Source organism: Schistocerca piceifrons, chromosome 2 (assembly GCF_021461385.2).
Source record: "Schistocerca piceifrons isolate TAMUIC-IGC-003096 chromosome 2, iqSchPice1.1, whole genome shotgun sequence".
Taxonomy (NCBI): domain Eukaryota; kingdom Metazoa; phylum Arthropoda; class Insecta; order Orthoptera; family Acrididae; genus Schistocerca; species Schistocerca piceifrons.
Window position 1 is genome coordinate 465,486,688 of NC_060139.1, and position 14,708 is coordinate 465,501,395.

General features: G+C 36.1%; 1 protein-coding gene across 2 annotated transcripts in view; it reads left to right on the forward strand.

Annotated features, from left to right (window-relative positions):
* LOC124778031 (arrestin domain-containing protein 3-like) overlaps positions 1-14,708 on the forward strand; it is a 123,853-nt gene that overhangs the window by 51,965 nt on the left and 57,180 nt on the right. For both annotated transcript variants that reach the window (XM_047253612.1, XM_047253613.1), the window contains exons 4-6: positions 1,578-1,760; positions 7,606-7,794; positions 8,078-8,393. In XM_047253612.1, coding sequence (XP_047109568.1) covers positions 1,578-1,760; positions 7,606-7,794; positions 8,078-8,393 — 688 coding nt within the window. The remainder of the gene's footprint in view (positions 1-1,577; positions 1,761-7,605; positions 7,795-8,077; positions 8,394-14,708) is intronic.

Here is a 14,708-nt window from a genome sequence, read left to right on the forward strand (position 1 = left end):
TGCAATACGGTAACATGCACTTTCATGAAATAGCAGCACCCATTGTTGTACCATTCCACAATGGTAGTTTTTGACAGACATGCGCGTAAGAATTCTTCTTTCTCTGATGGATGTCTACCAGTGTTTGTTCTTCCACAGCCAAGAAAAGAATAATAGCAATTGGTCCTGTTTGGGTGCATTTGGTAATAACATTGCCATACATGTAAGTACATACATTGTATGCCAATAACTTGACACACATGTAAACAAAATTCTGTTCACATACAACTAACTTAACAAGCACAAATTAACACCACCACATTTCAATATAAATCAATCTCAAGACATCTAGGTTTTCAAAATAAAAGTAATGATGTGTTATGGTGGAAGAAATCATCTGTACCAGATTACTGTAGAACAATTTAGTCATTCTATAAAAAGTTATGAATTTCACATCTATCTGTTACAGCTCCTTGAAAGTTACATACAGTCTGCAGTTTGTTTCTTCAGATGTACAGATGAATCTAGAATTTTCTTAGCTTTTTCATTCATGTGTAATAATAATAGGGAATGACATCTTCCTTTGAGCTTGCATCTGAACTTGACACACAAAGCGTAACAAAAGGGTGCTCAGGTGTGACAAACACTACTCACTTTCCTCCAAGCTCACAAATGTCAACTGCAGTTTCTCATTTCAGGGTTGTGCTGTTACAGCAACTGAATTGTCAGCTAGTTGGCAACCAGTTGCTGATTTAAATTACCTGCATTTTATGTTCCTTTTCAGGGGGCTTATGTTGTAACATTTCCTGTGTATCATCTAGCACTACCTTTTTCACATACTAAATAGTATATGCACCAGCTTTTTTATTCTAAGATCTCTGTAGTTTCTACTACCTTGTTTCAAGAACCAGTTACAAATGTTGCTGAGAAACATTGAAAATGTTTAAATATTATGTATCACCTGTTCTCTAAAAATTGATTAAGAGGAAACTTTAATGTGAATAGGATGATTTATAGCTGACTTGTCAGTATCTACTGTTGATGCAGTATTGTGGTTTGTGATTTTAAGTGGTTTGTCTGCACATGTTCTTTTATTCTTTGAATGCAATTGTTATGTAAGACAATTAAGAATAATTTAGAGCTGTATGTGTGTTTTGCAGTGTTGGGTGGGGTGTAAATAACCAATAATAGTGAATATCATTACATTGTTATTTTATTCATTTACACATCTGTCATATTAAATATTTCTTAGTCACTCACAACCCAATTATTGAGAAACCTAAACTTAAATCACCACTATTTTTTAATCATTGAAAGAAGTTGTACTAAAAGACCATTCAACACTCTTCTCTTTTTCACTGCAACATCTTTTGGTGCTAACCAACAGTTACAGCAAAATTGATAATAGGCAATAGAGTTATTGGTGGCAGTGCATTTATCGAAATGTCAAAAAGTGTGGAATCGGATTTTATATATCTGACAAGAGGCTCACATTGTAAAATTTCATGTGTACCATGTAGCACTAGCTTTTTCACATACTATATGCATCAGCCTTTATTATATCTAAGATCACTGTAGTTTCTGCTACCTTGTTTCAGGAACCAGTTACAACTGTTGCTGAGAAAACATTATGCTGTTGTTGCTGTAGGTCTGGTCCTCTGACTTTGGTTGGCAATGTTCCAGCTGTTGGATTTGTTTCTGGGCAAGAGATACCTGTGACTGTAGAAGTTGATAATGGAACAAATGAGACAATAAGTATTGTTACCTGTTCTCTTAAGAAGGTAACTACCAGTATATAATAGACTTTTTCCCAATTGAAAATAATTCTAATCACGAAAAATTTGTTGTGTGTGAAAACATACCTTACACAAAGTCCAAATTTTTTTAGTTTTAAATCTTTCTCAAGATAAATAATAAAATATTTATGAATGATGAGAACTCTCATAATAATAAAACTTCCAATTACAATGACAATGTGCAGTTCTGTAAAACGTACTTCCGGGTGTGCGACCACATTGTCATATTGTTCATAAAATCAATGTTGTGTCCACTACTGTTGCAAGTGGACGTCATCAAGGTGATGACAATAACCTTGAAAGCCATTGTCCCTCCAGTGGCTTATTTACAGAAAATGCATGTGGCCGGCAGTTAACCCTTTAACTGCTCTGGATGTGTTAACGCGTGTACCTTTGTACCTGTCCCTGTGTGCTCTGAATGTGTTTACATGCACCACCATTCCTTCTACCTGGTACTTTGAATGTGTCTACGCATGGACACATTCAGAGTACCAGTTAGAAGGACTGGTGGCGCGTGTAAACACATTCAGAGCACACAGGGACAGGTACAAAGGTACGCGCCTTAACACGTACAGAGCAGTTAAAGGGTTAAGTAAAATTACGATGACAAAAGAGTGTAACTAGTTTGTTGTTTTTTATTACAAGTACAAGAGTACATGAAAACAGAAACTAAAAGAAGAGTAATTCAGACCATATTTGTTATTCATTTGAGTGATTTTAGTTTTTACGTACTGCTTCTTTTAGGTGCTTGAAGCACCACCAACTCTCTAAGTTCAAAGAATGTTCACTTTCTGTTCCATCTTTGACAGTTTCAAGATCTCATGTCACCTCTGTACCATTTGTATGAGTATTATCAATTCCAGAAACTCGAGACTTTTATGGAATTTGATCTTTGTTGCTGTACATCCATCTTTATCTTTTCTGTCTTTTTATTGTCTCAGTTTTCATTTTATATGGCTAAAAGTGACTATATGACACAAAGCCTCTTGCTATTTCTTTTCACAGGTCTCTAGGAAAACAATGATTTAGTAACAATTGTTATCACAAAACTCTTCTGATAGAGAAATGCTTTACCTCTTGTTTTATGTGGGTACTTTCAGAGAGAAATACACAGTTAATTGGTTGATCATCTGGGAAGTTAATGAATAACTGCTATGTTATCACCAAAAAATATTTTCCCATTGTAAAGGTCAGAAGATATTTTTGGGCATTATTTGGAAGTGAAATGTAGACAATGAGCAATTCAGACAAGAAGAAAATATAATGTTCAAATAACTTTTGAGAATGAAGCCAATTGATGTCTTTGACAAATGCAATTGTGAAAGGCATCAAACAGCCAAATCTTCAATAGTTTAACAAGAGAATAGAAACTTCTAACATGGAGCTACAGAAGAAAGCTGATGATTAGATGAGTAGATTGAATAATAAATAGGGAAGTACTGGATTGAATTGGGAGAAAAAGAAATTTATAGCACAACTTGACTAAAGAAAGGGATCGGTTGAAAGGATACATGCAAGGTATCAAGGAGTTGTCAGTTTGGTAACAGAAGAAAGTGTGGTGGTTAAAAATGTCAAGGGATGCCAAGGCTTGAATACAGTAAGCAGTTTCAAATGAACATAGGTTGTGGTAGCTATACAGAGAAGAGGAGGCTAGCAGAAGATAGACCAGTATGAAGAGCTGCATTGGACCAGTCTTCACAAAGAAGACTATAACAACAACAACGACAACAACAACATTTCTTCTGCTTACAAATTTTTTGCTATTTTTATTTTTTGAACAACATAAAAGATGCACTACATCATCATTAGCTCTCTTGCCAGTGCTTAAATACCCTTCAGTTTGTACAGCAGGTAGATGACATGTGCTAGTCTGTATGGATGGCACAGAAATCAGCAGCTATATGAAATCATAATAGTTTGACTGTTTTGCTGTCATGACTGGGAATATTCAGATTGCATATTATGTCTTCAATTATACTGTCATTTCTTGGAACTACATTTGCTTCAAACCAAGTTGTACAGCTCTCCATTGCTACTGCCATACTGTATTTGATATTTTCAAGGTGCATTATTATGTCATCTGTGTGTAGCACTGCATCACATGGCTTAACTGTGGGTTAATTAATTATATAAGTAATGGAAAAGGAAGGCACAAAAACATATTCCTGAGGTGCACACATTATAGCTGGAAGACATTTTGACCTTTGGTTATTTATCTTCATTAACTGATTTCTATTGCATAAGTAAAACTGCATTAGACACAGAGCATTCTCATTCATTCCATTGTGGTGGAGCTTATTGATAAGAATGTTGTGGGAAACCATAACAAATGCTTTTCTTGGGTCCAACAAAGTTATTTTCAGAACAATTGTACACTTTTGCTACCATGTGCTCAACTGCTTTGGCTGAACCTATATTGCAAGGAGCTAAGTATATAATTAGATAAAAAATATTGGTTCCTTTATTTAAGCACACAGTGTTCTGTTACTCTCTAAGACAAAAATATGCGCCATGAAGGAATTACCTGAATGGCACAGAAATCAGCAGATGTGATGTACACATACAGACAGACAGATGGTTGCAGTTTCACAAAAATTCGATGATTTGTTCAAGAGAAATAGATTCATAAATTGAGCAAGTCATTAACATGTTGGTCCACCTCTGGCACATGTGCAAGCAGTTGTTCAACTTGGCATTGATTGGTAGCATTGTTGGATGTCCTCCTGAGGTGTATCATGCCAAATTACGTCCAATTGGTATGTTAGTCAAAATCCTGAGCTGGTTGGAGTACCTTGCCCTTAGTGCTCCAAATGTTCTCAGCTGGGGAGCCTTCCTGGCTAAGGTAGGGTTTGGCAAGCATGAAAACAGGCAGTAGAATATCTGGCCATGTGGAGGCAAGTTTTATCTTGTTAAAATGTAAGGCCAGGATGGCTTGCCATGAAGGGCAACAAAATGGGGCATAGGATATCATCAACATGCCACTGTGCTGTTAGGGTGACAAAGTGGACCTGCTATTAAATGAAATGGCACCCCAAATTCTTGGTTGTCAGGCCGGTTGGTGGATGAGTCATGTTGGTATCCCACTGCTGTCCAAGCTATCTTCAGATATGTCTTCACTGACCATTGAGGGTGGACTGTCATTGATTGGAGTAGAATTGTCTCATTGATAACCCCTGATTTGAATTGAACCCCAATCAGCAGCAAAGATGTGTCTGCCCCAGACAACTGTGGGGTACCAACCTGACTATCACTTGCCATATCAACTGACAGTGAGGAGAGATTGTCTGGAGTACCATTTCATTTCATAGCAGGACTCCTTTGGTTGTCATCCATGGCAACTTTACAACACAGGGATACATCAATGATATTCTATGCCTTGTTTTGTTGTCCTTCATGGCAAGCCATCCTGGGCTTACATTTCATCAAGATAATGCCCACCCATACACTACTGCTTCTATTCATGCTTGCCAAGCCCTACCTCGGCCGGCGAGGTCACCAAATCTCTCTAACTGAGAACTACATTGTGGGCAGAGCCCTCCATTCAGCTCAGGGTTTTGTTGATCTGACATGCCAATTGGACAAAATTTGGAATGATATCTCTCAGGAGAACATCCAACAATTCTATCAATCACTGCCAAGTTGAATAAATGCTTGCATAAGGGTCAGAGGTGGACCAACTCAGAGTGTGCGCTGATATGAAACTTCCTGGCAGATTAAAACTGTGTGCCGGACTGAGACTCGAACTCAGGACCTTTGCCTTTCGTAGAGCACTTGCCTGCGAAAGACAAAGGTCCCGAGTTCAAGTCTCGGTCCAGCACACAGTTTTGATCTGCCAGGAAGTTTCATATCAGCACACACTCCACTGCAGAGTGAAAATCTCATTCTGGAAACATCCCCCAGGCTGTGGCTAAGCCATGTCTCCGCAATAGCCTTTTGTTCAGGAGTGCTAGTTCTGCAAGGTTCGCAGGAGAGCTTCTGTAAAGTTTGGAAGGTAGGAGACGAGATGCTGGTAGAAGTAAAGCTGTGAGGACAAGGCATGAGTTGTGCTTGGGTAGCTCAGTTGGTAGAGCACTTGCCCGCGAAAGGCAAAGGTCCCAAGCTCGAGTCTCGGTCCGGCACACAGTTTTAATCTGCCAGGAAGTTTCATATCAGCACACACTCCGCTGCAGAGTGAAAATCTCATACAGTAAAAGCTGTCTGTTAGCTTATCATTTATTTCTGGCAGCACTTTCTCTGCCTTACTCATGTTCTCTTCAACTTTGTCATCTGTGTGTGGACTGACAAAATATACATTTAGAGCATCATATGGAATTGGCGTCTGGCATACTTTATCTCACAAACTATTTCTGTTTTAATAATTTAGCATGAAGTGTTGCATTTATTCTCTGAGTTCATTATATAGGTATCATTTCTTTGCAGACCTGTGAAGCTTTTCAGTTTCACATACGTTTCCTTGTCAACATTATTATGCTTTAATATATCATGATACAGCAACATCATGATTCTTATGCTGCTTAGATGTGGAGTTTATCAGTTTCTTATAGTCTGTGCTTTAGCTCAACCTATTTTTTGTGGATGATTTCTTGTAGTATATATGACAAAACACTTCAAAAGTTTCAGTTGGCAGGTCTAAAACATTATTGGTCATTTCATTGGCATCAGCATTTGTTATTATTTTATCCCATTTTACTGAATTCAGTTTGCCTATTAACTTGGTGACTTTGAGTGTTTAATTGATCTTATTATTCTTTTATGCTCAGAACAGGTTTTGGTTATTTTGCTGTTTATAATTTTTGTGAACCGTGATCAGAAATGTTGTTTAAATGTGTCAAACTCTGTTTTGTTTAGCTGAAAATTATATATAATGTTATCTAGGCATCCTGTCTGCCTTGTGGGTTTGTCATTTATGCGTAGCTGTTAAAAGATTTTACTGTATTTACGAAATGGTTTAACATTTCTCTTCTTAAAACTAATGTTTATATCAATATCACATAATATTAATATTTTACAAAAATAATCAATTAATGAATAAATAATGTAGATGAGACCAGAACTGTGGCTGTATACAGAACTTCAGATTATATGCCCAACAAAAATTACAAAAATTGAACAGTACTGTTGATTTTACAAGTAAATGAATTTACAGTGATAAATTTTAGATTTACATTGTCTTGCATATGTCACTTTTTTGCAGACACATCAACAAAGTAGTACATAGGTTTCATTACTGGTGCCATTCGGTTTAAGATTTTACATCAAAAATCAATTTTTTATTACTTTTTAACAATAAATAGTGCAAAATGTCTTCTGTTTGTTCCTAACAACTAAACAACTTGCTGATTCAAGGTTCATCTAAACTGTATAGGTAGTTTTCAGTAGAACAGTTTTGAGAGCAATGAAAATGTTAATTTGAGTGTTTGTTTGCAAAGGAGCTTTCGAAATTTGGTATGCCAACAAAACATTATACTGAGCTCTACAGCTGTTGATGATTCAGTAATGAATTATGTAATTTACTAGAGGTACTAATATAATCTGTGTTTCCAGACTTCATAAAATATCATATCGTAACAGTTCTTAGTAACTGATATGCTACAGTTGAAAATGTACAACTTGGCCCACAGTGTTACACACTATAGTCTGGTGTGAGAAAATGTATTATGTATTATTGTTGCAATGTAATTGCTTCTTCCTCAACCTGTTAGTAGTTATACCCCTATTATGAATAACAGGGCTATACTGGATCACTCGCTATAGTGCTAGTATCATGAACTAGTTCAGTACACTGTGTAACTTTTCATAAATGATATTGGCAGTATTAATTTTTTTTCAGAATGTATGCTTCACTGCTCATTCACCCAGCACACGCACAAATAAAACATCAGAGAAAGTAGAAACTATCACATTTGAGCCTGTGGGTGAAAATGAATCTAAAACATGGACCAAACAGTTGAAAATTCCAAGTTTGCCTCCATCCACTTTGAAGAATTGTGGCATCATTGATCTTGAGTACTGCTTGGATGTAAGTATTCTCCACTTGATATTTTAAATAAGAAGTTGCTTTAGGTATTACAACATTGTCATTATGTTCTTGCGGGAATTGTACGTAGGGCTGACAGTGTATACTAAAATAAATGTGTTCCTTCAGTACTAAAGACTGAGATACCAATTTATTTAACTATTCCTTTGGTTCTGATCCACAAAGCATAACTTATGAAATGTTATTTTCTTTTAATAGTGTTCAAAAATTTTATAAGCAGAATAGAATTTAAACATAACATCATTGTCATATTTTCTCTTGACAGATCAAAGCTGAAATTAGTGGGCCACACACAAACTTACATGTAAACATCCCAATAACATTAGGAACCATTCCCCTCTTTACATATATCCCACCTGGGTTGCTGCAAAATACTCCTGAAAAATTACCCCTACCGCCTACAGCCTCAGCACCATATCCACCACCACCATCACAGTTCCCTACAGCACCATATCCTGCAAATACTGCAGCTGATATCACATCTGGCACAAGTCAGCTGGGATTCTCAAATGTACTGTTACCACTGCCAAGTCAGTCAAATCTGACTCCATCTGCACCACCACTTCCATACCCAGATATTCGTAAGTATTGTCATATCCTTTTTCTCTGGGTTTTAGTTTGTACCTAGATCTATATGATTTAATAATAATAATAATAATAACAATAACAATAAGAGGAACATAGATGAGACAAACAATTTCACTATGTATCATTCCCACAGGGTCCATGATGATAAAATTAGATAAATTACTGTGCACACAAAGGTGTTTAAGCAATTATTCTTCCCAAGCTCCATATGAGAATGGAACAGGAAGAAGCCCTAATAGTTGGTGCCAAGGTTAATACCCTCCACCATTCACTTCAGTGGTTTGCGGAGTATGGATGTAAATATAGGTTCTTCATTCATGCTATAATTTGTGGTATTTGATTTGTGAGAGTGATTTTCTTAACATGTCATTTCCAAATTAATCCCTTCAAATAAAGTATGAGAATCAGCAACAGGTACAGAAAAGTATGCTGCTGGTTCTGTTATGTTCATTAGATGAGTGATATGGATGGTTATTTAGCTTGGAAACAAGATTAAGTAAATTTAGGGAGCAATTTTGGTGTTTCCTTCTCTTGATTTAATTTAGTGTCAGTAATATTTTACTCATTCAGTTCTAATACCTATTAGGGCAAGAAGGAAGGCAAATGTTAAAGTTGCTATGTTTGTCAGAAGACATTTTCCAATATGTGAAGAGAGATTTTCAGGCTGCTGTCTATGTGCAAGCAGCTGATAACTGAATTCGGTAGCCATGCTCAGTTATGTAAGAGGGCTGGCTGCAACAGTGAAAACAGTTAACTTTGCACATGAAATGGAGGCGTGGTTTGTGATTTTCAGTATCGTATACAGAACTGATTATGGTCTTCTGGTTTTGAGTGGAGAGCTTAAGCCAAAGGCTCTTGTAATTCTGTTCTGAATTATTGTCATCATTTGTTGTATTTTACTTCTTTCATTTATTTTTGTTTGCTTTGTGTACTCACTCATTCTGTAAAAAAAGAAAAAAATTGTTTTTGATTTTTTTGTTTCAAGTTTGTTCTCTGCTATATTCTTCCTCCTGGGTTAAAAAAATGAATATAATTCTTAAATAATATTTGAAATATATCTTTTTCAAACCAACACCCCAGTTTATGGAATCAGTATTAGACATAAGAATAACCTTCACAAGGTTTCAAAGTCTCTTACTTTGGTCCAGAAAGATGTCCATTATTCCTTTTCTGAATCAAAATGTTAATAATTTAATCTATTTAAGTTTTTTAAATAGAGTATTAAACATACATTGGGACAAAACAGTGCAATAAACCAGTGGTGCATACATTAATTGAACACACATGAGGTTCTTTGATATAGAGTCACTGTGCATTTAATGTAGTTACTTTTGGTGATAAGATAAAATGCAGTTCCTTTCTGCAGTTAGGCATAGGGCTACTTGAGAGAGAGCACACTTACATCTGCTTCTATGATGATCTTTCTTTGTGCTACAGTGTACGAAGTTCATTGAGGTTCCATGTATTGGTCAATGCTATGGTTTTGTTGTATGTTTTTCATCTGGAACAACAGTGTTATGTTTTTTGGTAATGTTTTTTCGCTCTCACTACCTGAAATAATGCAAAACAACACTGAATTTTTTGTTCAAATATTGAGATCACTGTCTTCAGCTAACATATCATCTCCACTTTCACTGCTGTTGTCAATCTCAGTTGACATCAAAAGAAATCCCTTCCAAACGGTGCACTAGAATTTCCTCTTCCTTTATTCTGTGAGAGAACATCACATGAAACTGGAAATATGATAACCCGTCACAGCTACTCATGTTGCCCTTAGTTTGACAATGGTTCCGAACCATCACAATAATTATGAAAATAAATACATAAATTTAATTATTATCACAATACACACAGTATAAATTTGCATAGGACGGTTTTCTGTACCTAGTCCATGTGCAAAAATACCTTACAGAGACAAATTCAATCACAATTCGAAAACAAAGACAGTCATCCACTGCACTCAAAAGTGGCTCCTACATTTGCTCATCTAACTGACAAGATTTGAAATATATGAAGTTGTTCATACTACAGCTGCTACAGGGCAGTGTCTACTGGAGATATAAAGGGTGGCTACAGATGTAGCTACTCTGAATGTGCCATGAGATGAAAAAATCCAAGGTGGCTTTAAACAAAACCACATCATCTGAAAGGATTATAGAACACAATGTGTTTTCAATAACTTGTCAGCAGCCAAATAAAATTTAACTACTAATAAAGATCAGTTTAAGAGAAATCTAAAAGATGTATTGGTGTCCAACTCCTCCTATTTCATGGAAGAATTTCTCAGTAGAACCAGTTGATTTATGCATGATTTTTGCATGTGAGTAGTAATACCAAAAATGTGAATATTAGTACAATCTCACTTCTGTACATATTCAATACAGTAATGTGATCATCATAAATTTGCATTGTAAAATGATTTTTCTATTTTACGGTGCATTGCTCCAATAACCTAAGAATTTTCACATGCATGCCATTGTATTGAACATTTACATATTTTGTGACAAGTTATTTATTACATTTAGTATGAACATATGTATAATATTTTTTTTTTTTTTTACTTACTCCATGAGGATCATTTCACTTGGAATCTATGGATTGTACATCAGCATATTTGTTTTTATTTGTAAAAGTTTATCATTTATTCTTGTTTTTCTGACATGCTCTACATCCTGGAGGATCTCCTTACTGTGGATCTCTTGTTCAACAAATTTCCTTTTCTACTTCTTTTGATGCATCTTTGTCAAAGGGATCAGAGCTGCTGAAAGCTTGGAATGGATTGTGTTTAATTATATTGCAATGTTGTTGGTTCTGCCTTGGCCGACTTGCTATTTAAAGAAGGGATATAATCAGTTTAAATCTATATGACTGTAACCTTAGACATGCAGTTTTCTTCTGCATAATGATTATCTTTTATCTGCTACATAATATATTTACACGATGAAATGTTCTCAGCCTACATTAGAGCTGATACTGATATGAAGGCAGTTTTGTTTGTAGGATATTGTCACAAGTTGCACAACATTTTAAGTCAAGTATCACCTTGAACTGGAGATTAATTTTGACTGTGTGCCACTTTAAAGCACAGTGATCATGTTGTGTGTTTCATTCAAATGGATCAATTAGAACACTATACTGTGACAATGTTTTTTAACTGTTTGTACATGCCAGAATTCATTCAGTGCCAGTGGAAATTTATAAGGACTCTGCTCCTTCATTTTCAACAGTTAAGAAATGAGCATCTGTATTCAAAAGGTGTCTCACTTCTCTCAAAGTTGATCAGTGTGAAGGACATCCCAGATATGCCAACACAGATGAGAACAAGGTAATTTATGGATTAGTAGAAGGCAGCTTTTGTGTAAACAGTTTAATGTACTTTACTGATGTTTGTGACAACATAACTGTTGCCACTTTTGGTGGCAAGTGTGAGTAGATTACACACCATGAACCTATGTAACAGGTATGGTCACTCTAAACAACTTTGACTGTGTTAGTCTTGCTGTAATTGGTACATATGCCACCATGAATAAAGTGGCGACCATTTTGACAGTGTCAACTAAGCCTCTACCATCATTAAGCTGTGGATAATAGAACCATAATACTTGAATCAAATGACAAAAATATCAAGGCATTGCATGCAAGTCCAAGATGGAATACAAGAAGAAGGAACCAAAATATTCCATAAAGTTGGAAATTCCCACAATCCACTTATCTGCAACATTACAAGAGCAAGATGTAACTACCCCATATCCTGTTCAGCAGGGAATACTTCATGGTGACACTGAGCATGGTTCAAGTTATGTAAATTATGTGCCAAGTATAGTCACTGAACTAAAACAATCTCAAACATAAACTGGGACAACTGAAGAATAAAATAGCAATGTGGACAAAATAGTGACACATTTTTAAGCTACAGCCCAAGAAACACATGTTAAAAACAATAAAACTGTATCAAAGGGAAAAAAATCATTATCAAAATTATTCAGGGCATAACAATGGCCCATATGTCATACTTCCTGAAATTAAAGACAAGAACATTGGTAGAACATAGCAATTGTTACTATGAAACAAATTGAGCTAATCCCAGAACATAAATATGATGAGTGTTGTAATTATCTCTGGTGTTGGAAACAACAGAATAAAATAAGGCTTTCTGTTTGTTACTATAGCTAATGAGATTGTATCCCAGAATCATGAATTGAAGGCTTATGTTCCAAATTTCATAAAAAGTCAAAGAATATGGAATATAATTTTGATAAAATTCTAGATAAGGACAAGATGCTTCGAGGAATTTGGTGTACAGTACCACACTGATACATGTTGCAGGGTTACACAGGATAATCAGAGAAGGAGACAATGAGGTAAAGAGACTGATCCCTGTCTGTCTTTTACCAGTCAGAGTAGATCTATACTCATTACAAACAATACATAATAGTAGCAGATATATGTGATTAGTTCTGTAATGCTATATGTTTAGATACAGACATGTTAGCAAATGATGTCAGTGCTTAATGTGGTCTAGATCACAATATGGCCAATGGTCAGTCAACAGAGCCACCACACTAAAAAATGCCTCTTGCCGCTGTAGTTGGTTTCAGAAAGGGCCAAGCAGAAAGTTACTTACAAACTATTGCATCTAATATAAAAAGTTTCCAGAAAATGAATACAAGCTATTGAAAGCTACTGTATGTAACCATTTAGTTGGAAGATAACTCCAAAGCACATGTAGAACATGTTTAATATTACACCCTTTGCTACAAAATATAGTATAAATTTGGTGTATCCAGTGGCACAATCTTCACAGCAAAAGACAGCTTAAGGTAAATCACAGACACAGCAAAAAGATATGCCCTCTGATCTCAACAAATCCCAGCAAACAATAACAAGTGTTTAACAATGTAAATAATCAATTTTTGACAATATAGTGTAATTAGGTAGATAAAAAAAATTCTACTCACCAAGTGGTGACAGAAAACATGCACATAACGTTCTTTTATGTGTGTGTTCTCCTGCTGTCACTTGGTGAATAGATTTTTTATCTATCCAGTTACATTATATAACAAGCATTTATTGGAACTCTATCTTATTTAACCTTAAATTTTTCTCAAAACGCTCTTTGCTACATTAATAAGTATGCCATATTCTTGTAAGTGGCTGAAAAGCTGCCACAGGTGTGCTGCATCCTATTCTACTGTATCAGATATATATGAGAATGTTACTCATGTAACAAAAAACAAATGGTAATTCTGTAAGCACTTCGTGCATAAAGCATTGCCAAGTTTGTGCGGCATTCCTGAGGCCAAGTGGCATAAAATGATACTCATACAAGCCAAATGGTGTGGTCACTGCTGTTTTCTTAGTATCAACTGCAGCCATGGGAATTTGTGAATATGCCTTGACACAGTCTATCACACTCAGTATTTTTGATGGTGCTGTTAAAATCCATTACACTGGGTACAGATGAGTGGTCTGGGATTGTGCAGCTATTTATTTCTCTATAATCTCCATATATCCTTCAGGAATTATGTTTTTTATTAACCATGTGGATTGGGGAGGCCCACTGGCTATTCATCCTGGTCATAATACCTGTTTTGAGCAGTCAGTCAAACTCTGCTTGTGCTGAAAAAGCTTCTCTGGATGCAGATGCCTTGGGCAGAATGTGACTGGTTAACCTCATGTCATTCAGATGTGATGGTGAGCATTGTGTGAGCGTTTTCTGGTGGCACAGAAGGATTCAAAGAGTGCTGGAAATTGTAGGAGTAGATTGTGAAAATGTGGCTCCTCAGATGACTCCATGATTTTACATACTGAACACGAATCATTATGACTCCCGGGATTCTTCTGGCATGATGCACATGTGTTGTGTCCTGCATTGTTGCGAGTATGGAAGTGAATCAATATGCTCCACCGCTGATGACACGGTATAGATGCTGGACATCTTTGTGTGGAAAGCCACAGACTTGTCACACTGTGTTTGACCTGGTGCAAAAGGTATAGTAGGGAATATCCATTCTGTAGGTACTGGTACTAATAGATGGTTGACCAAGTCAGGCATAAAAAGTCTGCTCGGATTATGTGATCAGGGATGTCTGAGATCACAAAGTCCATCTCGAGTGGAAGCTTGAATCCAGGTGTAGAATAGTTTTCACTATAGGTAGTAATCCTGGAATCATTTATCACAGTAAGTATATTGTGTGTTGTTGCTGCCAGTGTGCCACTCTCACTTTTTGGACAGACACTGACTTCAGAATCCATATCAATAAGAAAATTGTCACCTGATATTTGGTCCTGTACAAACAATCAGTGTG